The sequence below is a fragment of the Alosa sapidissima genome, chromosome 3, assembly GCF_018492685.1.
Source record: "Alosa sapidissima isolate fAloSap1 chromosome 3, fAloSap1.pri, whole genome shotgun sequence".
In the NCBI taxonomy this organism is placed as follows: Eukaryota; Metazoa; Chordata; class Actinopteri; order Clupeiformes; family Clupeidae; genus Alosa; species Alosa sapidissima.
In genome coordinates this window covers 30,714,743-30,740,276 of record NC_055959.1, presented here as the reverse complement: position 1 = coordinate 30,740,276, position 25,534 = coordinate 30,714,743, and the positions used below count along the sequence as shown (strand labels likewise).

The 25,534-nt window shown below is 39.4% G+C and overlaps 1 protein-coding gene across 2 annotated transcripts; it reads right to left on the bottom strand.

The window, feature by feature from the left end:
* Positions 1-2,185: 2,185 nt before the first annotated feature.
* sept2 (septin 2) lies at positions 2,186-21,189 on the bottom strand. 2 transcript variants are annotated; one of them, XM_042084775.1, is made up of 13 exons: positions 21,050-21,189; positions 14,186-14,222; positions 13,621-13,735; positions 13,145-13,231; positions 12,696-12,819; positions 11,574-11,708; positions 11,367-11,484; positions 10,590-10,691; positions 9,125-9,270; positions 8,826-8,948; positions 6,334-6,397; positions 5,474-5,579; positions 2,186-3,088 (listed from the first exon to the last, which is right to left on the bottom strand). In XM_042084775.1, exons 2-12 carry the CDS (start codon positions 14,207-14,209, stop codon positions 5,493-5,495), a joined length of 1,125 nt encoding a protein of 374 aa, XP_041940709.1. In that variant the 5' UTR covers positions 14,210-14,222; positions 21,050-21,189; the 3' UTR covers positions 2,186-3,088; positions 5,474-5,492. The 2 variants fall into 2 exon arrangements, with proteins under 2 accessions (XP_041940709.1, XP_041940710.1); XM_042084776.1 differs by having other exon boundaries at positions 8,865-8,948; positions 21,050-21,188.
* Between the last annotated feature and the right edge of the window lie 4,345 nt (positions 21,190-25,534).

The window sequence follows — 25,534 nt, the reverse complement described above, 5'->3', positions numbered from 1 at the left end:
TTTGTTCTTATATAGGAACATTTGTAAGAAAAGAAAAAAAGACTGCAAATCTTGTGTTGACAATGCATTTATTTGTTTTACACTTTTTGTCATTTTAGAATAGGGCGATGCAAATATTTGTGTTCAGCTGTATAATGTAAGAATACACAAATATATGAATTAATCCATTTGTTTAATTTAGCATAGTACTCCAATTTTAATATGTTAACACATACATACCCACATGGCAGTCAAATTCACCAAATCAGGGCCAGATTTCCCTATACGCACACTACGCAAGTTGCATAGGGCCCCACAAGTTAATGAAGGCCCCCCTCCCCTGTCTCCCCCTGAGTCGAGCCAGCGACAGGTATACAGTTATGGACCCTTTCAAGAGAGTTCCATTATCAGCATCATAGTTGGCCCCACAAGGCTTCCGTTTTAACATTCCATATGTTATCTTAATGCAGAGGAAGTAGATTGGGGCCCAAATAGAACGTTCAAGCATTGTTTTTGTTTACCTTGTTGAAAGGGTCTATAGCGGCAGAAAATGAAGCCGAATTATCCTTCAGGGAATGATAAACGGAAGAAGAAACTTCACGAGAACGGATTTGATGTCAACAAATAATCTGAGTACGGTAATGTTAACTTGATCTGTTTATTTGCACCTCTCCAGCATGCGGTCCTAGCCTACTGTACCGAACAGGGTAGTGAATCCTCTGATCTGTCTGCAGCTTGCTTGCCAGCTTTTCCCAGTCAGAGTACATCGCACAGTTGTGAAATCTAACCGTATAGTTCATTTTTTGGAATGCTGGCGACTGGTTACATTTCTAAAAAAATAACTGCATCTTTCAATGCGTTCATAATAACATGTGTGCTTGAGATGAAACTAGCAGTTTTTTAGCAGAAATATGCGAGGACCCGTCTAAACTAATCAGTGACTTCACTCTTCCCATACATTTTTAATTTCAATATTTCAGTCAAGCTTTATTGGTTTAGATGCAACTGAACGTATGCAAAATGTAGCCTAATCAGATTAACTTTCATTTGCGGTGCTGCATACTGGACAATAGGAGGCTAAATTAAGCCTATATGAAGTATTAAAATAATAGTTTAAATATTCTGTTTGAAATATTGCAAGGAATCAGGGTGAGTGGCAAGTAGCCTACTACAGACACAGGCGAAGAAGTCAGCCTCAGTCAGTAGACTACTAGCACAACCAGATATGTAAGCTACAGCAAGCATCAAAAGCAAGCAGCCCAGACCCTAAAACTTGCCATTTATAGCTGTGAAGGAGATTCACACACAATTAATTTTCTTTATAGGGCAAAAAAACTATATTTGGTATCTTCCATAGCCATCCAAAATGGGGTGGGATGATCGTATTGGAAGAACTGGGGTGTGAAGTCCAACTGCAAGCTACAGTTTGGCCCTCAGAGTTCAGGTTTGAGCGTCCCTTAGCAGGATTTTGCTTAGGGCCCCATGGAGGTCTCAACCAGCGCTGCATACGGTTTGTGCTGAAATTCCTAGTTCATCCATATGCACATCTACCCTGGAAATCCAGAGTTCTCGCGAGAGCACAATGGAATTGTCTCTGCGAGACACTCTGGCAATGAGCAATGATGTACGTTACTTTTACCCCTTGCATCCCGGGGAACCAGCTAAACTGATGAAGACAGCGCTGCAACGTTGGAGGACAGTAAATATTGGGCGTAGTGTTATCCGATTGCGTCAAAGTCCAGAATCATTCAGAGTAAATTGGTCTAGTGTTATCCAATTGCGTGCAGTGAGATTTTCAAATGCATCCTTGTTACCGCCCCTCGAGTTAGGCCATTACACTGTTCGTGGCCAGACCCTAAATCTTTTTAGATTACCAGGGTCTGGATTTTCCAGGCTAATGTTCATCCGTACATAGATTGTAATGTTGTAAAATGTAACTTGCAGACGATCCCTTACACAGGCTGTAAAGTTGCCAAACTGTTGGATCAGAATTGATAGTAACAAATATTGTTGGATTCTCATAGGGTACATTATTACTTAAAAAAGAAAAAGCAGCAGTTAAACTGTATTTGACACTATAATAGTTAAAACTTACAATCAATCTCGGGGTACGTAGTCCATATGGATTATGGATCAATTAGGGTGCTAGTAGCATACACATGGTGTCTCAGTAATTTGTACACAAAGATTGCTTGACTGTACAAAGTGATTTCTTGTTTTTTATTTGTTTATTATAAAGTTCATGAATAAAAGGGGAAGACTGGAATGTTACATTGATTAACAGTGGAGGTTCAAGCACAGCATTGGAAATTCACATACACAGACGCAGGAAAGAGCATCCACATTTATATATCTGTTACTTACCATTTAAAACTACACAAATACATAACCTTTTGTAACAGACCAACCCAATGAAAAAAATGGTTAATTAAGGGAGGACTCAATACTGGATAGTTGTTGCATGTACCCAATTTTTCAAATGTAATATGATACTTCACATTCCTAAACAACAACATAGCACTATCAGGCAGAGACAGACACAAGACAGAGGCACATATTCAAAAGTTAACAGCAATGACAGAATCCATCATCTCCACTATAATCCAATTATTATTCCAAACTGCCCCATTTTCAATATACCAATCTTTACAAACCCTCTCTAAACAGCTGTCCAAAACACATTTGGCCACATACTAAAACAGGTTAGTGATACATTTAGGCAAGGTATAACAGGGAATAACAATCAAATTATTTAAATTGTGGTGGAAACGTAAATGCTGCAACAGATGTGCACACTGAAAAAAAAGTATGTGTGTGTGTGTGTGTGTGTGTGTGTATGGCTCTTAACAGCAATATAAAAAAAAAGAAACGAAACAAAATGGAGAAAATACAAGCATAATTCTTCATTTGGATTATATTCAGTCAAATATTAAATGTAATGTAACAGTATATGCATAATACAAAATGTAATACTGCTTACAAAAAAATACAATTGAAAATACAAAAATTCCACACAGGAGTTATACCTAAAATAAAACCATGGCAAGCCATACTTTTCCGCACTTTAGCAAGTTTTCCTTCCATCCCATCTTAAGTGGCAGCTATGCACCTACGAATAAGATTTACAAATTATACCTTAGTATAAATTCTGAATCTTCAGATAACAAACACTGACAGAAATGGAGATTCAGGATTGATGTGAGTGATACTGATTTTATTCAGTAGAGGCCAAGCACTGCAAGGAGCGGTGTGAGAAGGCAGAATCCTGACACACCCCTTCTAGTGTTTCCCACAGCGTTTTGCAGCTTATGCAGCCGCATAAACAACACACATCTCTCGCCTTACTTATCGGTACGTTGTCCAGAAATAAACAGACAAATAAGTAAATCATAATTTCATAGCTCTCGTAGATTTCATTGTAGACTATGCGTGCAACTTTACCAAACAGTATAGAAGTAAACCCCCTCTCCTTGCCATCGCCCTCTTTCCCTCGCTCCAAATAAAACATTTACAATCGTGAAAACAGGACGCATAGAAGACGACTAGCTAAATTACTATTAAATCCGGTTAGCATCATTAGCATGCTGCACACATTTGTTGAAAACTCTTGCATTCAAGTTGACTGATCATCTCAATACCAATGTTTTTCAAGACTCAAAAGGGCCTGTCCCAAGGAGAAAAAGTATTACCTTGAAACTTAAAACACACATAGGGAAACTGAACAGTCCAACCAGTAGACTATGGTAAGCTAGCCAACTATGCTACTTTGTGTACAATATTTCCAGGCTTTAACCAGACAGCTGAATTAAAGAGGTAGGCTAGAGTTGTAAAAGAAATAGTAGGCCTAGGCCAGGGGTCGTCAACCCGCGGCTCCGGAGTCGCATGTGGCTCTTTGATCCCTCTGATGCGGCTCAGCTTTTGAAAATAATTAATGAGTATTTAGTTAAAATGTATTTTATTTTAGTTCGTTCATTCAAATCAAAATGTAATATTGTAGGTCTATCTGAGTAATTTATATAACTTTCCACCTCACTTGACTCCATAACCGTAGCCTGCACAATATTGTTACATTCGCGGTTCGTTGCCATGTCAATATCAAACAAAATCACCGATTTCTCTCCATTTCAGGTAAACAATTGTTATTGTTGATGTGTGCGCTTGCTGTAGGCTAGATAAGGAAAATGTCAAAAAGGAAACGTCAGCGACCACAGCTTGCGAGCTCGAACACAAGCGTGCTGAAATGGGAAAGTTTCCATCCGAAGACTGATTCTGAAAACGCGAAATGAACTGCCCGTTATATATCGCACACTGCAACGAGTTAGTATTGCTGTGTTAACCCTATTCCACTTGCATGTGAGAAATCTTGCTCACATATGAAAAATATAACAACAAACCTGCGCTCACGTTTAAGGGCAATTCCACGCAAAACTGTCACATCCATAACGTCAACACAATGCCATGGTATTTAGTTGCCATTATGGATATATGAGTTTTGCTTGGAGTTGCCCTTAAATGATGACAGCCTCAATTCTTGCATGAAACCTATTATTATATTCACCTCACTGAATATGAGTCAGCCAGACTCCAAGGCAATCACCAAATCTAATCTCTGGTAGGCCTAATGTCAACATGTCAACGAAAATTGAGAGTTGTGTTGTTAACTATGATGTTACTTTGCATACCAAAGAACACTGGGAAAATAGGGGGTGGTGTTTAGCCTACATGGGAAGCCTAAGGCCTATACTACCGTCATTCCACTTTACATTTCAAGTTACTTGCACATTACTTTTAAAACTAGTAGAAAATGTATTAAAAAATCCTGTTGAATGAAAGTAACTATGTTAAATTTATAACTTATAACTGAAATAAGTTGAATTTATTTTCTTCTTATTCATAACAGCACATATTGCAGATTTTAAAACCCTGGTGTAATGTTATCATGCTTAATAACTCATTGAGAATTAGAATGATGATCGGGTGGAGTCAGGTGCGGATATCTAAATCTGAGAAAAATTGTTGGTACAAGTGGGTGGCGGTGGATGATTTATTTTTACCTATAAACTATAAAGTAAACTAACCTACCATAGTTTTGCTAGAACTAGCAGACTACCACAAAGTTGCTGAATGTATGTTATTTCAGGTTAGTTTGCAACAATGTAAGTTTAACCTTAAGTCCTTAGCTGCTACCTAGCTAGTGAACATCACTAGCCATTCCCATTCACTTTCAGTTTACTGTGCTAACGTTAGCGTTAGGGTGTTTTTGATGTGCGACAGCTACCGTAGTTCTATTAGGTTGCAATATAATCCCTAAACACTAGATGGGAGAAGTTCTTACACAAGTTATCACAGGTAAGATAACACATTCAAAAAAACCTTTTAAATTAACTTTCAAATATGGCAAATGAGCAGTTAGATGAAAGTTAGTAAAACCAGCCCCTGCAGATGACCATCTGAATATTCATGTTCATGTTGGACCACCATTGTTGGCTCTTACCCTTCAGGCGTTATGCCCTTCAAGCATGCAGGCCATCTCCATCTCCATCACCTTGCTTCTGCATCTGTGCCTGCATTTTAGCAATCATTTCCTGCATGCGTCTGAGCTACAGGGGGGTAGAAAGAGAAACTATTGACATATTTTTTTCTTTTATGTTATCTTTAGTCAGTCAATATTGATGTGTAAATTATGTTGTTTTTTTTTTTCCCCTATTACATAATAGTTACAAATGAGTATACATTAAACTAGAGGCTAGAGCGGGATGAACCAGGTCCTGCTCCTGCAGGATCCAGTCCAGCTCCCAAATAATTTGTCTGACTCCCACACATCTTTCACATTTTGTCCCACTCCTACAAACACATATGGTGGACCGGGACTGTACGCATCAGTGCCTCCAAAGTACACTCATTTTGAAGTGGTGGATCCATCTCTCAGCAGCACAAGTTCAATCACCCAATCACAGTGAAATGGCATCTTTAGTTAACTTGGGAGAATTGATATCTTTACCCCTTTTTTTTACGCCATTTAATGCTAAGACGGCACCTAGTTAGTCATGATCCTACCCATTTCACAATGTTACATAGGGCAACATTAAGTGTTCCAGGCGCATATTGCCAATGTCAGACACTTCATTCTTGGTATTATGAGTTAGTAACATCAGAATGAGTTCTCAGCTGCCGTTTTAACTGCATTGAATTGTTTTAAAAGGTACAATAACTTGTTGCTATTCAAGGTCAACAGATGCTTATAGATGTGTTACAATTTGGATATCAAAATATCTTGTCAATGCACTATTGTTTTTGACACAACACATATCTGACCTTTGTCAGGTTAATCTTTTCTACAACTGGGCACCTTACCTCAGCTTCCTTCTCCTGCAGGATAATATCCTTGTCCATCTCCTCTGATGGTTCTGGGCCCTTCCTGGATCAAAATGACACAGTAAAGATGGCAGGGCTCAGATGGTCAAGAAAAACAAAAGCTGAATACTTTATTGTTTTAATAGAAAACACAAAAATATCCGTCTATCACTGAGCTATATTCAAAATCTGTTTATAATGATTATGATCCAGCTGCAATGGGAGACTTTAACATTACAATACAGTGCACTCTGTAAGACTGGGTGATATTATCATTCATCTTGACGATCAACGGCAATCAAGTATTTTAAGGCCAAGCTTGACAGATCAATTGTGTGGCCGAAGTAACATATTCCATCTTATATGGCTATGCATCCTTGTAAAAGGGTTAGGAGCAGCAGACTATGACAAAGGAGTACAGGATTATGAAATAATGCCCTCATTTCCCCCAAACTATACAGATATAGACTTATTACAGTGTACTTTGAGACTGATATAGCCATTACAAATGGTTTCTTCAACATTCAGAGAGAAGTGCAATAGTGTGGAATGGTATTTCTAGATAGACAAGATTGTGTCTCTCAGTCTCATTCTTTTCTTTAACAGCAAATCACTTTTAAGTCTAACAAAGTTAATAACATCCATAGCAATGTCTTAGGTTGTAAAGTGTTATGAACACAGCAACATTTAGCAAGAGCGTAAAAGGAGGTAAAGGGAAGTAAAGAGGTAAAAGGAGGTAAAAAGGCAAAGGAAGCTGGGCACTACAGTGCAGCAAGAACAAGCCGAGGGGAAAAGATAGGAATGTTATAAAGACCTCAACAGTACCTTCCCCATTGATAACTGGCTTAGAATCAGACATCTTTTAAGGCACGTTAAAGGAAAGTTCCGAAGTTAAAACAACCTTTGAGCTAGACCATTGTTTGTATTAGCAACGGCAGCGGGCATACACACACGTCAAAATAAATTGCTATTTTTAAAACCTCCGACAAAGTTTAAAATAGCCTTACACTTCGGAGGTAGTATCCATAGGGTTCCTATAGATAAACCGAAGTATTGATGAACCGAACTTTAAAGAGCACAGAGAGGCTATAACAAGGAAGGTTTCTGAAGGCAACACTGCCTTACTTCTGTTCCGGTAACGCCAAATCAGCGTGCGCGTTCGAATCCGTGATGCATGATTGATCAGCTCCAACATTCAAAGCATTTTCTCTCTTTGTGTATTAATGGTTTCACTCTTGAATTTTAACCTGTCCGATTTGTCTATATAGGAGCAAGGCGCTCAGTTCCTGGCTCACATTAATCCAGTGTTACTATCTCTTTATATGTGAGTGATAAGATTGATGGTTTCACACCGTATTTCCAAATGTATCCATTTATAAAATCACTGGTCTGCCAGGCAATTAAGCGATTTGTCAGGCATTATGTTATTGTTTGTTTTTATGTAATGTTCGTAATTTTATGTAATGTTCTGTTAATTTTTTGTATTTATTTGTCTAGTGAAATGTATTCACTCTTTATTTATGTTATTTTCGATAGTTTTTGTGTTATTCTTAGTCCTTTTTTTCTGATTACAAGTCGGCTGATGCCTAACGTTAACTAACATTAACGTTAGCTGCTACTCCATTGGGCTGATGAGCTTGCCTTGACTGGCCGTCCCTCATCCATCCGTGAACGACGCTGTAGCCTACATCCAATGTCTGGACAGAAAGACTGCGAGAGATCTGCAGCTGCCACGACCACGACGGCTGACCTGCGAGCTGCCATACTAGCATCTGACGTTGGGATGGGATGGAGCCATGAAGCAACAAACTGTCGCTGTCTAAATCCACCGAGCTGCAAGAAGATCGATTAAATAGGCCTACAACCCGAAACTAAAAAACAGACCAGGCCTGCTCAAGTTTAAAATAATGTTTAAACGTATTTTTTTTCTCCTGGGCCTTATTTTAAATAGGTAAAAAAAAAATCAATAATTATCTATATCGACTGATATTTTTCAATTTCAATTTAATTTAACTTATAGAGCGCCAAAACATTACACGTCTCATGGCGCTTTACAGAGTACAACTTCTGATATGAAACACTTCTACCGTGATACGGTTTTCAGCCATATCACAAAGCCCTAATCCTGACTACATTCTCATATTTTTAGAACAGACAACAAAACTTCTTTCCTTGGACCTCGAACATAAGTATAGTAGAGCATTAACCAACGAGTTGGGTCAGGTAGTCTATTACTCAGCAAGGTGGGATCAGGGCTATTACAATCATGATCATTTTCCAGTTATTATTCAACTTGTAATACAATGCCACACAAAGCTGCATAAAACAGTGTATTTGAAATGATTTATGCTCAGTATAGCTGGCATCTGCAATATTTTTGGAGATCATTTTTAAGTACATGGTTTAATCTTGTTTTTAGTTGATCTGTGTTTTGTAGATGGAGGTTGGGGAAGGCACAGAAAGGCATGCAGACAGAGCAGAGCAGTACGTACACAGGCGAGAGAGGCAAAACATAACCATGGGAAGACAACCTGCCACCGCGTTTCAGGCGTTCAGATCGGAAGTTCTCATAGTGCAAATCCTGGGTCACCTCCTGTAGATCCTGCATGTGTGTACTAAGGGAAAAAATAGATGTGCAGTTTCATCAATAGAGAACATATAGAAATGCACTAGTACACAAGATGGGGGTGCAAGGAAGACGACTTGTCATTGTTCAATTCCAGTAATCATGCACTGTCGATCATATCAGTGCCATATCAAGTAAATCAAAATAATAATAATGCCCTCTTACATGAGCATGGTGCGCAACTTGAGGAAGTCGTTATGTTCCGGGTTCTCCACTTCTACCACACCCCATGGGTACAACCGCCCACGCACTTTCTTTCCTTTGGCTTCAATCTGCTGGTTTGACCCCACCACTGCAAACGGAATGCTGGCCTAGACACAGAATGATGTACTTAAAATGGTTATCTAGTTTGTTAAGGACCCATGTTTGGCAACAAAACTGACAGCAAAAATCCAGGGTGTAAATTTTGCCCAAACCGAAGTCCCTAACCTGTGTGTGACAAGCGTGTCATTCAGTATGTACAAAGCTACATGGATGAATGACCAAAGGGACACCAGCTTACCACCGGGCCTTTAGGCCAGCATAGTCAGTGAGTACAGCAGTAGCTAGGCCTATATTAAAAGGACTTCATCTGATATTATTGGGATTAATGAGGGATCATTGCAGTAGGCTACATGGGCATAGCTCTTCAGACTGTTTGAATACAGCTATAAAGTTAGCTGATCTCTAATCGTAGCCATAAGTCTGCTTTTCACAGAAAAACATGAGTTTGCATGAAACCCTATTGACTGATCATGATTTTGACTTTACTTTTTTGACATGACTTTACTGCAGGCTTTCTAGCTTATTTAAAATGTCACCTCTGAATTTGCTGCAGTTTCACATATGATGTGTGAAAAAACACTTTCAGTGTAACAGGTTCACTTGCTAATGACGGGATGTAACTAAATGGCATCAAAATTTGAGTCTGATACTGCTCCATTGGGATGTGATTATGGGGCGTGTTTCAACCAAGGGTGCATCCTTTTTCTCCAGCATTTTTCTTACAAACAAATCGTCCGAAGCGTGCTCAGATGACATGATGGACGTGGCACTATTGCTCATCTGTCCATCATCATACAAAGCCCGCCCAGACAATTTGATTGGTCCGAACAGCGAATAGTTGCTTCTCAAAGGAACAAGTCCAGACCGAAATATCCAACATCAAATTTTGTTTTGTTGGCAATTTTTTTTTGTTGCTTTGGTTAGGCATTCATGATACTGGCAGCACATGTGGTACTGTGATGGAGGGGCGTTACAGATCCTGGGTACAACAGGCGGCGCTTTTGCGACTGTAGCCAGCCTACTGTGCATTGTCGTATCCTAAGCCATGTTGCGTAATATTAAATAGGCTTGGTTGTTGATTGGCCATTGTGGGAAACCCCCTACCTAGAGTACAAGGAATCTAACGTTTCCTGTATACATACTGTATCTGAAAATTGAGGCCATCTAATAATCAGTGTTATCCCTTCATGTTTGCCACTGCATCATTCTTTGCCTTGACAATGCAGAATTAAACATAAAACGACATAACTTTACACCTTTAAAGACTTCTGTGACTACATGAGGCAAACCATATAAACCCATATGAACCCAACCATCCATGTATCCATGACTAAACTGAAACTAGCTATTACAAAGGCAGATGTACCTTCAGAATTCTGGTCTGTTCTTTAAAGTCCTCATCTTCATCAGACTCTGCATCAGGCAGATGGTAGATTTTGATGCCATGTTCATCAATCTCATCAAGAATCTGTCAGAGAAATGATTATGAAGAGAAATGATTATGACATGGACCAGTTTGTTTACTGTTGATCTCTAAAGGTGCTCGAAGCGATGGTACTTATTTATGTCACTTACTGCAAACATCACCTAACCAACCGCTAGCTGTCTGTGGCCTGAATACACTGTAAAAAAACGTGATCTCTGGACAGCCCAGGCCCCAAAAACGGCAACAAAAACAACCTGGGAAAACCTAGCCGATAAAAACATAACAAACTGTTTCAGCAAATCACAGACGAGATGCACGTTTAGGAGAGTTTCAATTGCACGGGAGCAGCACGGGAGGGAGGGGGAGGAAGTAGTGACATTACCCAGCATCGCTTAGAGCACCTTTAACTTGCAAAGTGCATTTAATGCACTTGGCCCTCTACTGCTACATATGAGTGTGCAATGTGTTCTTAAATAGATTCGGCACATATGAGCGTAGTCCAGGGAGATATACATGTAATATAGCACAATTTGTTAAACTCGTGAATCAGGGCTTTCCAAGCTGTCACAAAAATACGTTATAGCATCATGTCTCATCAAGTAAGTACACGGATCAGTCGTAGTCATATTGAAGTTGGTTAGGTTGAGGGAGAGTCGTATCTAACACTAAAAGAAATGGCAATTGCAAAATTGGTGAAATGTGTGTCAAATCCTTTACCCTTCGTTTCAGTCTCTCTCTTTCACGCAGAGTGAGGGTGTCAGCCTTGGCAATCACAGGCACAACATTCACTTTATTGTGAATAGCCTTCATGAACTGAACATCAAGCGGTTTCAGCCTGTAAAAATAACACAGGTTCATCGATGTGTTTCAGCCTGCAAAAGGGGTTGTCAACTCTGGTTTTTCTTGTGTGTTTATATAACATACCCATGTCCCAGAGGGGAGATGAAGTAGAAACAGCAGTGGACACGGTTGTCAACAATGTGTCTGCGATTTAGGCCACTTTCATCATGCAGGTAACGCTCAAACTGGTCATCAATGTAGGAAATAATGGTACTGAAACTACACAAGAAAATAACGGTTTAGGAAACCTAATCTCTTTGTATAATGAATGAAAAATTAAGTTAAATGTACAAAAAGTCATCCCTTCTATACATCCATATTACCCTTAATACTATAAAAAAAGTGCTGGCAGAGGGCTATGCACAGAGTAGGCTAGCAGGATCCTAGCGCGTTCTGGTGTTCTTTCTCATATTTGTTTAAGCACCCACCGCCGTGGTCTGATTGGTGAATAGGCTATTTGTAAATCAATATTGTAAAAGAAAAGACCAAAAAAAAAAAAAAAAAAAAAATCAGACTGCCAGAATAATTTGGCTGGGCCAAATTATTTCGGTGGCGGGCCAGCTTTGGCCACCTGTTGCCGACCCATGTCGTAGATTATAGCTTAAACTAAAACGCCCATTCAGCCTACCGGGAGTTCAGAACTGAATTGGTGTTTATTATCTTCATGACTACAGGAGGAAGGCAGGCAGAAGCCTACTAGGAAGTGTCTGTGGCAGTTTGAGGACAAGAAACAGTGCATCATAGTAGCAGCCAGAATCGTTGATAACAGAACAAGTGACGGTGTAAAATAAAAAATCTTTGGCAGCACGGGATTAATGTGATTTAAAAAAATTAATGCGTTATGCTTGGTCCTTAATCTCATCACAATTAACGCATTAACACTGGCAGCCCTAGTTTTTATAAATTATAAGGGTCAGTTCACAATGTTTCGCAGCAAAGTTACTGCGTGGCCTTCCAGGCACACGTTACAAACGTTATATCTGAAAGGTGTGCCGGTATGTGAAAATTCCACACCAGCGCGAAAATTCAGCCTGGTGCAACGGAAAGACTGATATACTGCCCACCACCATGTGACAATTTCATTTTCAGTCAGAACAAACATATTGGTCAAGGGAAAATCTAAATTGAATAGATAGTTGCCAGGGATATGAATATTTTTGGGCTTAGCTGATATATAAACAAAAGTTTCACAAAATTGTACTGTACCAGTCTTGGCTGTTTATGGCATCTCCGTAGCCAGGTGTATCGACCACAGTTAGACGGAGCTTCACACCACGCTCCTCGATCTCAACTGTGGAAGCTTCGATCTGCACAGTGCGCTCAATCTTTTCTACAAATATAAGAAAATGCAAAAGAATAGAAAAATATAATACTTGTCTAAGTAACTGGGAATTTGGATCATCCTGGTATGGGTGCATGTGTTAGCACTGCAACTGGGCTGTGGGGTGGTTTATAAATTAATGAGAATTTGGAAATAAAAATAATCGAATGAAACAACAAAGTCATTAACCCCTATTCACATACATTAAAAACATTTTTATTATAATTTTTATTAAAAGTAATTGGGTTGCTTTGAATCAAGTGAGAAACATTCACTATGATATTGGGGGTACAATAGTCCCTAAGGGCTGCTGCAGACAACCAAATGACCTCACCTGCTGCTCCAGGAATGATTCTCTCAGGGTAGAGATCAGTGAGGAACAGACTGTTGATCAAGGTTGATTTCCCCAGGCCAGACTCTCCTGTGGACAGCAAAATATATGCAGTCACAATAACCAGATACACCAACAAATCTTAACACGCTTCAGTCGAGGACCCTCAACCCATTCAAGGTTTGCATATCGTGCGTGTTTCCCTGTGTTTGCATGTCGAGAGTGCATGCCTCTTCTCTGCAGCCTATCAGTGTGGAGAATAGCCTAGAAGCCTAACCCGTATCAGCCTGTTTGTATTTGTAGTAGAGATGCACTGATTGATCGGCTGGTGACCGGAATCGACCGATACACAAAGCCCAGGCATCAGTATCGAGACTGAAAAAGTCGGATCGGTGCATCCCTTCATATGATCTCATGAAACATTATGCCTTAAAAATACATTCTACATGATGATGTAATGTGAGTAGAAATGTACTTACCAACAACCATGAGCGTAAACTCAAAGCCTTTTTTCACAGATTTTCGATGGACTTGGTTGGGCAGATTTGCAAATCCAACATATCCAGGTGTCTCTGGGTTGGTGAACTGACCTTGCTGTGAATATATAGTATAAGTATATAAGTATATACTCTTTTGATCCCGTGAGGGAAATTTGGTCTCTGCATTTATCCCAATCCGTGAATTAGTGAAACACACAGCACACAGTGTACACACAGTGAGGTGAAGCACACACTAATCCCGGCGCAGTGAGCTGCCTGCATCAACAGCGGCGCTCGGGGAGCAGTGAGGGGTTAGGTGCCTTTCTCAAGGGCACTTCAGCCATGCCTACTGGTCGGTGTTCGAACCGGCAACCCTCCGGTTACAGGTAACCAGTAGGCCACGGCTGCCCCGAAATGACGCAATTTAATAGAAGTTTGACTTCCTACATGTCACTTGCTAGCATTTTATCAACCATGAAATTTAATATTGAAATTACATTATTTTGGTAGTGTCAAAACTATACAATTGCAGACATAGTCTTTGAAAATGCACAAAGAACTTTACCTTAAGTTTATCCACCTGAGACATTGTCAGCACCAACCTGTGGAAGAACGATCAACACAATTGTATACAATTATTTAAGGCAAAACTTGTCATAGCTTCATCTCAAATACGCATGTTTTACATGGCTCCCGAGTGCTGCAGAAAGCTTCTGCTAACCGGGTCCCCCAAGAGGACACAATTATCAATATCATAAGTTAATGTAATCAAATGAATATGTTTTTAAGCTAAACAAACTTAATTGTCATGATAGCCTTTAGGCCTGGGTCATTCTATGAAACTAGGGAGGCACATAATGTAATCTGAAAACTGCTGCCCTGAGTAAAAATAACAATGCAAATGATCTCAGCTGGTGGTCTATAATGGAGTGGGATGGAAAAAAAAGTGACTCCAAACTTTTGACTGGTAGTGTAATTATAAAGTAATTAATTAATATTATACAGTCACCACCTTAACTAACAAATGTCCTGCGGGGAAACACTGTAATATGAAGAGCTTAATTGTTCAATGTTCATTGTGATTTTAATTTTCATTTAGACTATGTGTAGGCCTACACTGTTTCGTTATGGTTTGCTATGGGGGAAAGCTGGGAGGATAGAATTTAATTCTAATTTAACATAATTACAGAAAGCATAATCAAGATTGAAAGCCATTATTCTGTGTATCGGTGTTGCTTTAATCCCATACATGTCGTTTGGCCGTCCTTTTCAACTCACATCAATAAATATAAATATAAATATAAAATCCCATAAAACCGGACAAAAACCAGCTGCTCCCAATGCATTTCTATGGAGCCGTAGTGTCGGCTGTCGGAGTGTGTCTGTCTGTGCGGAGCTACTGAACCGCCATTGGTAAATCAAATAAGTAAAAAAAAAACAAATTGTACAGTTTTCAACCATATCGCCCAGCCCTACTCTACAGATATTAAAACGATTCATGCACTGTCGTTGGCCACTAACTCGAAACTCACTGACCTCAGATTCACTTAAAGGAGCCACACATAGGCCTAGGCTACTGCTATTTTGTTGACTGCTGTACCATTGAGGACTATTATTTGTTCTGTCCATCATTGGCAGTAGATAAAATTACTGAAATTAAATAATGATCATTAAATGCTGTCCCGAATTAATTTTTCATAATTTATTTTCAAGAGTAATATTATCGGTTATCTACAGAGCCCAGGAGGTGTCATCGCAAGATATTTTTGTGTAGAGAGAATGTGTGCTCATTTTACTAAATTGTGCACTCATTTTACTAAATTGTGCTCTCAATTTAGTAAATCGTGCGCACACTTCACTAAATTTTTTACAATGTCTCCCTATAGAGCACCTAAGAAACTAAGCAGAACAATTCTGACATTCTTTTACATTGTTTATTTGTTGTTTTTTCATTAGTATGAGGGGTAAGGCTAAATCCAACAACCCAGTCACACAAATTAGACAGGAACTATTTTTCATTACAGTTTGAACACTATTATTCGCTAAGCAAATTACATTTCTAATTGTACAGCATGTACAGTATGTCGAGTCAATAACTTGACCATTATTGGATAACTAGAGCCATTTTATCATGAAATGTACAACCCAGTCACATACCACCCAGACACATTTATTAGCCTATATTTCAATCCATTATATTTCAATGTGAAAGAAATGTATGCCTGAGGTGGGCAAATATAGATTTTAGAGGGTGATCATGTCTTTAATGCTGTGGATAAATTAGAAAGAAGTTTACTTTTGATGAAAATTTAGATTATGTTATAGTGGAAAAGGCTGTTTCATTGGAATCATTTTTTTTGTCGAAATTTTGTTAAGCTCTGTCTGAAGGATGTGGTCTTGACAGTAGAGAGGCTTTTTTTCTCTCGTGTGTTCTTGTGGGAAAGGAAGTCTGACTCAACCCTAAGGCGGGCTTTAACCCTTAAAGGTGTAGGTTTTTGAACATTCTAAGTTCCGCAACAATTGAAGGTTCTAAAATTCTATGTTGAATTCAATGAACCCAGATATTCTTTAGAACGTTCATTTCCCAACATTCCCGTCACACCGGTGTGACGGTACTCCTTTAAGGGTTAACTACAAAGGGTTACCAGGGTCCAACATGAAGATTTTCCTCTCACCGACCTCATAGGCCAGTATATCAGTTGTACAACACACACACACACACACACATATATACTACCCCCGAAAAGTCACTTTTACATAAAACTGTTAGCCTAATTTTATTAGGCCTACATTGTAATGAATCCTTCTTTCTGTAAGAAGGCAGAAAAACCAATCCAAACCAAATTTACCAATCAACTTGCCAAACATGCTCTTTTACTTGCTGCACGATCTCAGATTTTGTTCAAACCTTGTCTATATCATGAATGGGTCATATCATGAATGGAAATTACAGTATTATTCATACTGTAATTTCCCAACTATTAGCCGCAGCATATACATTGATTTTGCAAAATTTCTTTAGCTATGAGGTTAATACACGGGGGCAGTTAATATGGTATTAATATGGTTTTGTTTATTTTTGAAACTGCATTTTTATTTTGAAACAATGCTTACCACGAACAGAACATACATTAAACATGACATCAACATGAAATATAACAACACAGAAGGATAATTTGATTGTTTCAGCAAACTCAAAAGAGACACAAGGTGTTCATTGAATATTGCACTTATCAATGTGCATGTTGTGCCTTAAAGTAAGCCTAATATTGGACTGTAACTAGAACTTCTTTTCACTTGCTAAGTTGAGTAAGTTAGCATTAACTGACGTGCATGAAGGACAAAATAGCCTACTTCCATACCGGATATTTCAGACTAGCAGGAGAGGCTTCGAGTTTGGTTTATGTGTTGTTTTTTTTTAACTAGCTGCAGCTTGAGCTTAGAGGAGAGCAGGTGGGCAGTTTCCTACCCCAAACTAGAAAGTTGCTAGGTTGGTAATCGCCTACAGAAGACCGCTCAGACAATGGTAAAAGTGCCGTTTGTCATACGTTATGAGGTTATCCTCTTATCTATCACTCATTGACATATCTTACTGTAAAACGACCTAGAAATATGATTTTGAAGGCCAAATGTGTAGGCTGCGCATTAAAGTTTTGATAAAGTTGACGTTTTTCTTCCTAGTTCAGACGCTTGCTGTACGTGAGAGCAGGAAAGTTTCTGTTTTCTTTGGTCTGATAACTTCTTGAAGAGGCCAAAAGCCAAAACACAAAGTCATCATAAATAGGCTATCCACTCGTAATTATTCTGAAGAAATTTTCCATTTAAGCCAAGAGATTTAGGAGAAGAAACAGCGACCTAAACAGTTGTTGCTGACAAGATTCCTCACAGAGATTGCACCCGATTGGTCCGATTCAATTTGTTTTGGAGTTTAAAAAACAAAAACATTAGGCTATACATTAAGCATTAGGCTATTTTTCTCCTTGTCGTCTTCAGAAGTAGATCGAACATTATAGGCTACCTCACAAGTTATACGAATGCCTCACAGGTTTTACCGCCTGCGTGAATGGAGCATTTAGAAGCTGCGCTCATTTACACGTTTCACAAACTTTAAAGTTGATTTTCTCAAAACTTGTTTTTTTTACTGAGATGAGGATAGCCTTCGGCCAGAACGAGGCTAAAGGGTAAGCTTACACTTGCCATTACATATCTCTGGGTTGGATAAACGAAATTGAACAAATGACCCCTTGTTTTAAACCCTAAGGTCTATGGATTATGAATATCCTATAAACCCATTTTATTATTTTGTCAAACTGGAATCATTTCGTGGTAGCACGGCCCATTTACAGCAATCGATGTTGTACAGACATTGTTTACATATAACGTTAGCATACTGGTCTTTGAGGTAAATAGTAATGAACTCTGTGCAGTAGCCTAAGTTAGGATACACAGCATCAAGCAGACGCGCAGACCCACCTCCTGACAAAATACATTTTAATTTACCAAACCTAACGCCTAAGTTTTCGAAGGCTGTTGATTCTCTTAAACCTTATCTGAGCCGTATTTGCAAAAACTTCATTCATTTTCCCATAGAGATTCTTTGGATTGTGTACTGTATAGCCTACTTTTAAAATGCCATGTCAATGAAAACCTGGTCCCTAAAATGACCAGGACATTTCTTAAAGTTTGTGCTTTTGACCGTTCATGCTCTGAAAGGCAAGTCTTTGACGTTCAATAGGGGTTTCACGATTCTCCAAATCCTCGATTCGATGTAATTTTCGATTTTAAAGTCACGATTCGATTCGATTTTCGATCTTTTTCAAATATTACTATTAATGCATTCCTTATATGTTATTTACTCTTTTTGGTCTTTTCCTTTTCTTTTTCGGGGGGCTTTTATTTTGAAACCGCTTTAAAACCGTTCCAACGGTTGTAATGTAAACAGAACTAACATTAGGCTAAAACAGAGACGTGAACATGTTAACAGAATGTTAATTTGATTGTTTCAACACACTCCGAAGAGACCCAAGGTTAGTGTTCATGGAATATGTAAATGTACATTTTAAGCCTTAAAGTAACTTTGGACTGTAATTAGACCATCTTTTCACTTGCTAAGTTGAGTAGGCTAAGTTAGTTTTAATTGACGTGAATGAACGAATACTTCCACAACGGGTGATTTCAAAGTAGCAAGAGGGGCTTTGATTTCGGTAGGTTGATGTGTAGGCCTATATTTTAACTGGCTGCAGCCTAAAATTAGAGGAGTGTTGACGCTGCAGTTCAGCACGTGCATGTGTGTTTGTGCGTCTTGGCATACATGCTGGACGTGACATTGGGGGTGTGGCTGCATCGTCGATTCTACTTTTAAGTTCGAAGTTCGAGATTGAGATGTAATTTCGATCGATTTCGTGACACCCTTAACATTCATATTCGGTTACATCTGCCAAGAACGAAAGAGAGCTGACATTGAGTAAATTTTAGCTCTACCGTAAAACCTTATAGCGGCGTGGACAAAGGAAATTACTGCTAATGTGTTAAATCTTCACCTAAATAAAGTCAGGGTTTAACAGTCAAAACGTATGTTTTTCCGTGAAATTTGTTCACAATCTGAAAGTGTAGACTGTATACTGTGGAATTATGCGAAATCGTGAAATTCGACATTATAACCCGTATGTTTGTTTATCGTGGATTTTCTCAAACTAGCACCGTGCGCAAAGCGACTGGTTTCGCCTTGCAGGGTCACATTTAAAAAGGTTTGTAGGGATTTAGCTACAATAGCGACAATAAATTATTAGATAGACCCAAGAAAAGATTTTTATATGCTGGAATTATCATGAACTACCATGTAAACTTTTTTTTTTTTTTTTATAAAGTTCATGCCTGTTTTGGTCACGCATTGTAGCCTATAGGCTAATAAGGGGTTTGCACGGTGTGTCATCAGATCGGATGTTGCCATATTGGCGGTACTCGCACCGAAAATCAAAAAATCTAGTGGAAACTAGATGCCAGAAGTATGTAGGCCAATCGGCCCACCAGCTTTTTCTACTTTGCCACCTACAGTTTGACAGGTACGATATTTCGAAACGACATGTTATTTCCCATAGACATTTGACAACCGGAAGTTGGGTGGACACGGATGTTTCGGAGGCGGGACTTATTCCGGACAGGTCTATTCTAGCCATGATGTGCTGCATCATCAGTAATTGACATCTCTTAAAAGTGATGCGTCAGTGAGCAGGACATATCAGGACAGGTCTATTCTAGCCATGATGTGCTGCATCATCAGTAATTTACGTCTCTTAAAAGTGATGCGTCAGTGAGCAGGACATATCAGGACATATCTTTTCACATTCACATTCTCTCCTTCATTCCTCCATCCTCTTATCGTTCCTTCCTCGTTTCCCATGAAAATAATTAGGAGGGATAGGACAGGAAGAAGGAAGGAAGGATGGACAAAAAGACAAATGATCTGCACCCATCATCTCTATGGAGAAAATTAACTGGATCAGAAAATGAACCGGAACTGAAGGGGGGCGGGGCTGTTATCAAGTCAACGCCTAGATCTTTAACGTATTTGTTAACTGTTAAATACCTTCTTTGGCTAACGTTATGACTTGTTAGCCGGTCCAGCTCAGCCGCACGAACATCAACTTCGGTGACGCCCAAATCATCATGTTAATATCTACAAGCACTCTCTGACTATATTAACGTTCCACTCAAATTAACACCTACATTACACATTTGCTACAACATAGGTAGTTATTGACGACGTATACTCAGGATTCTGCGTTCGCAACTAACCTAGCTAACGTTAGATAGCGATATGAGGTAGCGTTAACGTTACATTTAGCTTTCGGGTCATCTCTCCAACATTTCCTGTCTGCACACCACCAGAAGTAGTCTACTTCCTCAGCTAAATGTAGCTGTTAGCTTTACATTTGATCATTTTCACCTCCATTCAAATGATTTTGCTCAGCACGGCAAACATGTCTTTGCTTAATTTAAGCTTTATGTTAGTTATCATTATAACGTTGTCCCCGTTAACGTTAGCACTCAACGGCCAGCTTGCCATAGTAAAAGAAATACAACGCTACTTGATGATTAACCGCCATGTATTAACCATACCCGCTTTGATACTATACAGATCATCTTGGACAAGCTTGACAACGTTCAATACATACATTATGGCGTTAACACTGTGTAACTGTTAGTAGTTAACTAACGTTAGGTGAAACACCAAGGAACTTCACTATGGATGTAAACGTTACATCAACACAGTTGGCTTGCTATGCTAACTTACCTTCAATGTCGACATCTCAATGGTCGTTTTAAAACGACCCTCCCTGTCAACTTGCATGTTAGAACTAGCACTAGAGGATTTCAAGGTTTCGAACAACTGAATTCAATGGTCGATTTACGTACTTAAATCACTTACCGTCTAGATATCTGTGGCGTGAAAGCGTGATCTGAACTTCTCAGAGAGGCTGTGAACAACTCACATTCTTTGAATTCCAGTAGCCTACTTCCTGGATTTGTTAAGGTCCCAGAGGGCGCTCGCGAGTTAGTCGACCGGAAACTTGACGGCGGGACCAATATTAGGCGGAGCAAGATAGTTCGTCGTAGATACAGTGCATGAACATGCAGTTCTGTTATCCTAAGTCTTCTTCTTCTTCTTATTATTATTATTATTACAGTGCATGAAATGTATCAGAAGTCTGCTATCCTAAGTCTTCTTCTTTGTCTTTTTTTACAGTACTGTTCTGCTACCCGAAGTCTTCTTCTTTTTACAGTGCATGAAAATGCACTGTTCTGTTATCCGAAGTCTTCTTCTTCTTATTACAGTGCATGAAAATGCACTGTTTTGTTATCCGAAGTCTTCTGAGTCTTCTCAGACTTTAAAGGCGCTCTAAGCGATGCTGGGTAACGTCACTGGTGCTGGGTAACGTCACTTCTGTTGACTTTCAAACAAAACAGAGAGCTAGCTCGCTACTTCCTCCCCCTCTCTCCCGTGCACTCCCGTGCTGCTCCCATGCAATTGAAACTCTCCTAAACGCGCATCTCGTCAGTGATTTGCTGTAAAGCCTATGGTACGCTCCCGCGTCTGCGTCCCGCGCACGCGGCACTGGTGAGTGCGTGACGAGAATTGCGTCACTTTTAAGGCATGCGTCGCGTCTTTGAGTCGACCGAAATTTAAGACCGTGCGTCAAAGTGACGCGTAGACTGCGCATGTGTGAAACGGAACTTCTGTTGACTTTCAAACAAAACAGAGAGCTAGCTCGCTACTTCCTCCCCCTCTCTCCCGTGCTGCTCCCATGCAATTGAAACTCTCCTAAACGCGCATCTCGTCAGTGATTTGCTGTAAAGCCTATGGTACGCTCCCGCGTCTGCGTCCCGCGCACGCGGCACTGGTGAGCGCGTGACGAGAATTGCGTCACTTTTAAGGCATGCGTCGCGTCTTTGAGTCGACCGAAATTTAAGACCGTGCGTCAAAGTGACGCGTAGACTGCGCATGTGTGAAACGGAACTGCTGTAAACACTCCCCTCCAGTAGGTGGACCACATAGAAGAACAACACTTAAACCTAGAAACAAACCTAGACAGAAGAAGACTTGTTTGGTTACCATAACGATGATGGAGCAGAGCGCCTGTCCTCAGCTTGCCTGGCTTTGAGTTACGTGAGACACCACGACATGGAGTCAACTTCGACCGATGTAAAACCACAATCGACAGATACATTCTTTAACATTATATTTAACGGTTACTTTACCATCTATGGTGTAGAACCCAAAGTATTTCAAGACACCACATTTTAGATGAGTTGGGGACGTAATTATCTGTCTGCTGGCCGTTCTGTGCGTTATCTTTCATTGTCGAAACAGTGTGGCTGCATGGGCTCATTGTGGCTACTGGCTATTATATTGGCTTGATTTGGTCATGAGCCCTGGATCATAGAGCACTGAATGAGATGGCAAACAATAAAATAAAACTAATCATAGACTGTAGAAATGTGCTACACAGTACTAAAAACCGAATAGTTTATTTATAGTTCGACTACGGATATTTCACGTCATGTTCGAATAAAAAGTGACAGCCCTACTCCCTGCATAGAGAGCTGACATGACTTTGGATTAAATGCATCTTTTAAAAATGAGCGTAGCCTAGCACCTATTACTGAACAATGCTGAAATCATATCGCGAAACCCAGAAACACTTGCTGATCGAGATGCATTCTCTCCTGTTCCATATATAATGCGTTATCAATAGTGATTATAATAATAAAGGGAATGTAGCCTACCTCTCCCAGGTGCAATCATTATCACCTACTCCTGAACAATGCTGAGCTCAAATCTCGAAACTCACCTGTCAACACGGATAATGCGTTATCATAATAATAATTGAAGGAATAACGCTACCTCTTGCTCTAAATACACTCATTATCACAGTGAGACATTACACACCATGAACACAAATAGTTACTTCAAAACTTTTATTGACACGTCATAATTACAGGTTTTTGGAGCCTGGGCTCGCTGTCCACAGAGATCGCGTTTTACAGTGTATTCAGGACACAGACAGCCAGCAGTTGGTTAGGTGATGTTTGCGGTAAGTGACATAAAATGTTTTAGCCTAACAAACGCGTGGCATTGTGAGCACCTTTAAGCATACAATCTGGCTCATTACAACAATTCACTGTTAAACAATTTAACATTTTAAACTACTCAACTATTTAACTGTTCCGCCATTCCAACTGTCAGTTATCATCAACTATGCCTACAGTCAACTATACCACCTACCTAGCAACCAACTTAGCAACCATTGAAATAAAGCATCTATGTCAGTTTCCATAGCAACCAACATGATTATACTAGAAAACCACTATAGTAACTCCTTTATTTCTGAGAGTAGCAACCATGGATACCCTAGCAACAACATAGCAACCACTTTTACTGTTAAAACCTAGCAACCAATTACATTAACCTAGCAACCAGCATAGCAACCACCACAACTAACCTAGCAACAGCCTAGCAACCACCTTAAGTACCCTAGCAACAACCTATAAACCACTTCCATGATGACAACCTATCAACCAATAAAGCAACCAACCTGATTACCCTAGCAACAGCCTAGCACCCATGTAACATACCCTAGCAACAGTCTAGCAACCACTTCCACAGTTAAAACCTAGCAACCAATATAATAATAATAATAAGCTTTATTTGTATAGCACCTTTCATACACAGAATGCAGCTCAAAGTGCTTTACATTTGAAGCATGTAACACAATAATAGTCAGTCAGTCATTATCAATCACTTTTCTTCATTGCTTATGATCCACTCAGCAACATATCAAAAATATAGAAAAATAACATGTTATAAGACTGGCAGCCTTATATATATATATATATATATATATATATATATATATATATATATATATATATATATATATATATATATAATATAGCATCCAATGAGATTAACCTATCAACCAGCATAGCAACCACCACAACTAACCTAGCAACAGCATACAGTAGTCAACCACCTCAATTACCAGCAACAACCTATCCAATTAGCAACAACCTATCAACCACTTCCACAATGACAACCTAGCAACCAACATGATTAACCCGTAGCAACCAGCCTAGCAACCACTTGAGGTACTATAGCAACCACCACAACTAGCCTAGCAACCCTCTTAATTACCCTAGCAACAACCTAACAACCACCACTATAATGTAAACCTAGCAACCACCATAGCAACCAACATGATTTCCCTAGCAACCAGCATAGCAATTGCTTTATTTCGCATAGCAACCACCATAGGTACCATAGCAACAGCCTAGCAACCATCTTATTTACCCTAGCAACCACCACTATAATGTCAACCTAGCAACCACCATAGCAACCAACATGATTACTCTAGCAACCATCATAGCAACCACTTTATTTTGCATAGCAACCACCATATGTTCCCAAACAACAACCTAGCAACCATCTGAATTATCCTAGCAACAACCTAACAACCACCACTATGTCAACCTAGCAACCACCATGGCAACCAATATGATTAACTTAGCAACCACCATAGCAACCTCTTTATTTTGCAAAGCAACCATCATATGTACCCTAGCAACACCATTGTAACTATCTCTGCATTATCTGGTTTTACTCTGTTTGATATTTTACATCATGGGTCATTGCACGTCAATTCAACCAGGGCCCACGCATTTAGGTCTCAAAAAATTCTGAAAAAATTACCGGGTGTACCTATTTTACCCAGGAGACACACTGTAAAATGACTTTTATGTAAGATCAAGATACGGCCAGTTTTACGGGGGGAGGGGGTGTCGATTTTGTTCGGCCTCTTTTTTTTGTCAAAGTTCACAAGCCCCTATTAACAATTTGGAATGCAATTAACTGCACCTGTGCTCTCTCACTGACTGCAGCAACTTCAATGGAACCTCTTCTCTGTGTCTCTCTCCATTGGACTGGATAGCTCACTGTTCTCTTCCCCACTTTCTTTCACTTCTTTTTCTTCACTTCATCCATTAAACTATCTGTCTTATCAACATCCTATGCACATCTATTCATTCACTATTAAATAATTTAAGTATTTAAACTGCTCAACTATTGAACTGTTCAGCCATTCCAACTGTCAGTTGTGATCAACTATGACTTACATTTTCTAGTTTCAAACTGTTACTGAACTGTTATTCGGGAGATACTGAACTGTTTCACAACTTGAAACTTCCACAACTGTTTCAAAATAAATGTCCTCACTACAATAATTCACTATTAAATAATTTAACTATTCAAACTACTCAACTGTTTAACTGTTTAGCCATTTCAACTGTCAGTTGGCATCAACTATGACTCCCGCCAACTGTTTCCAAATAAAAGTTTGTTTTGCATTTCATGTTA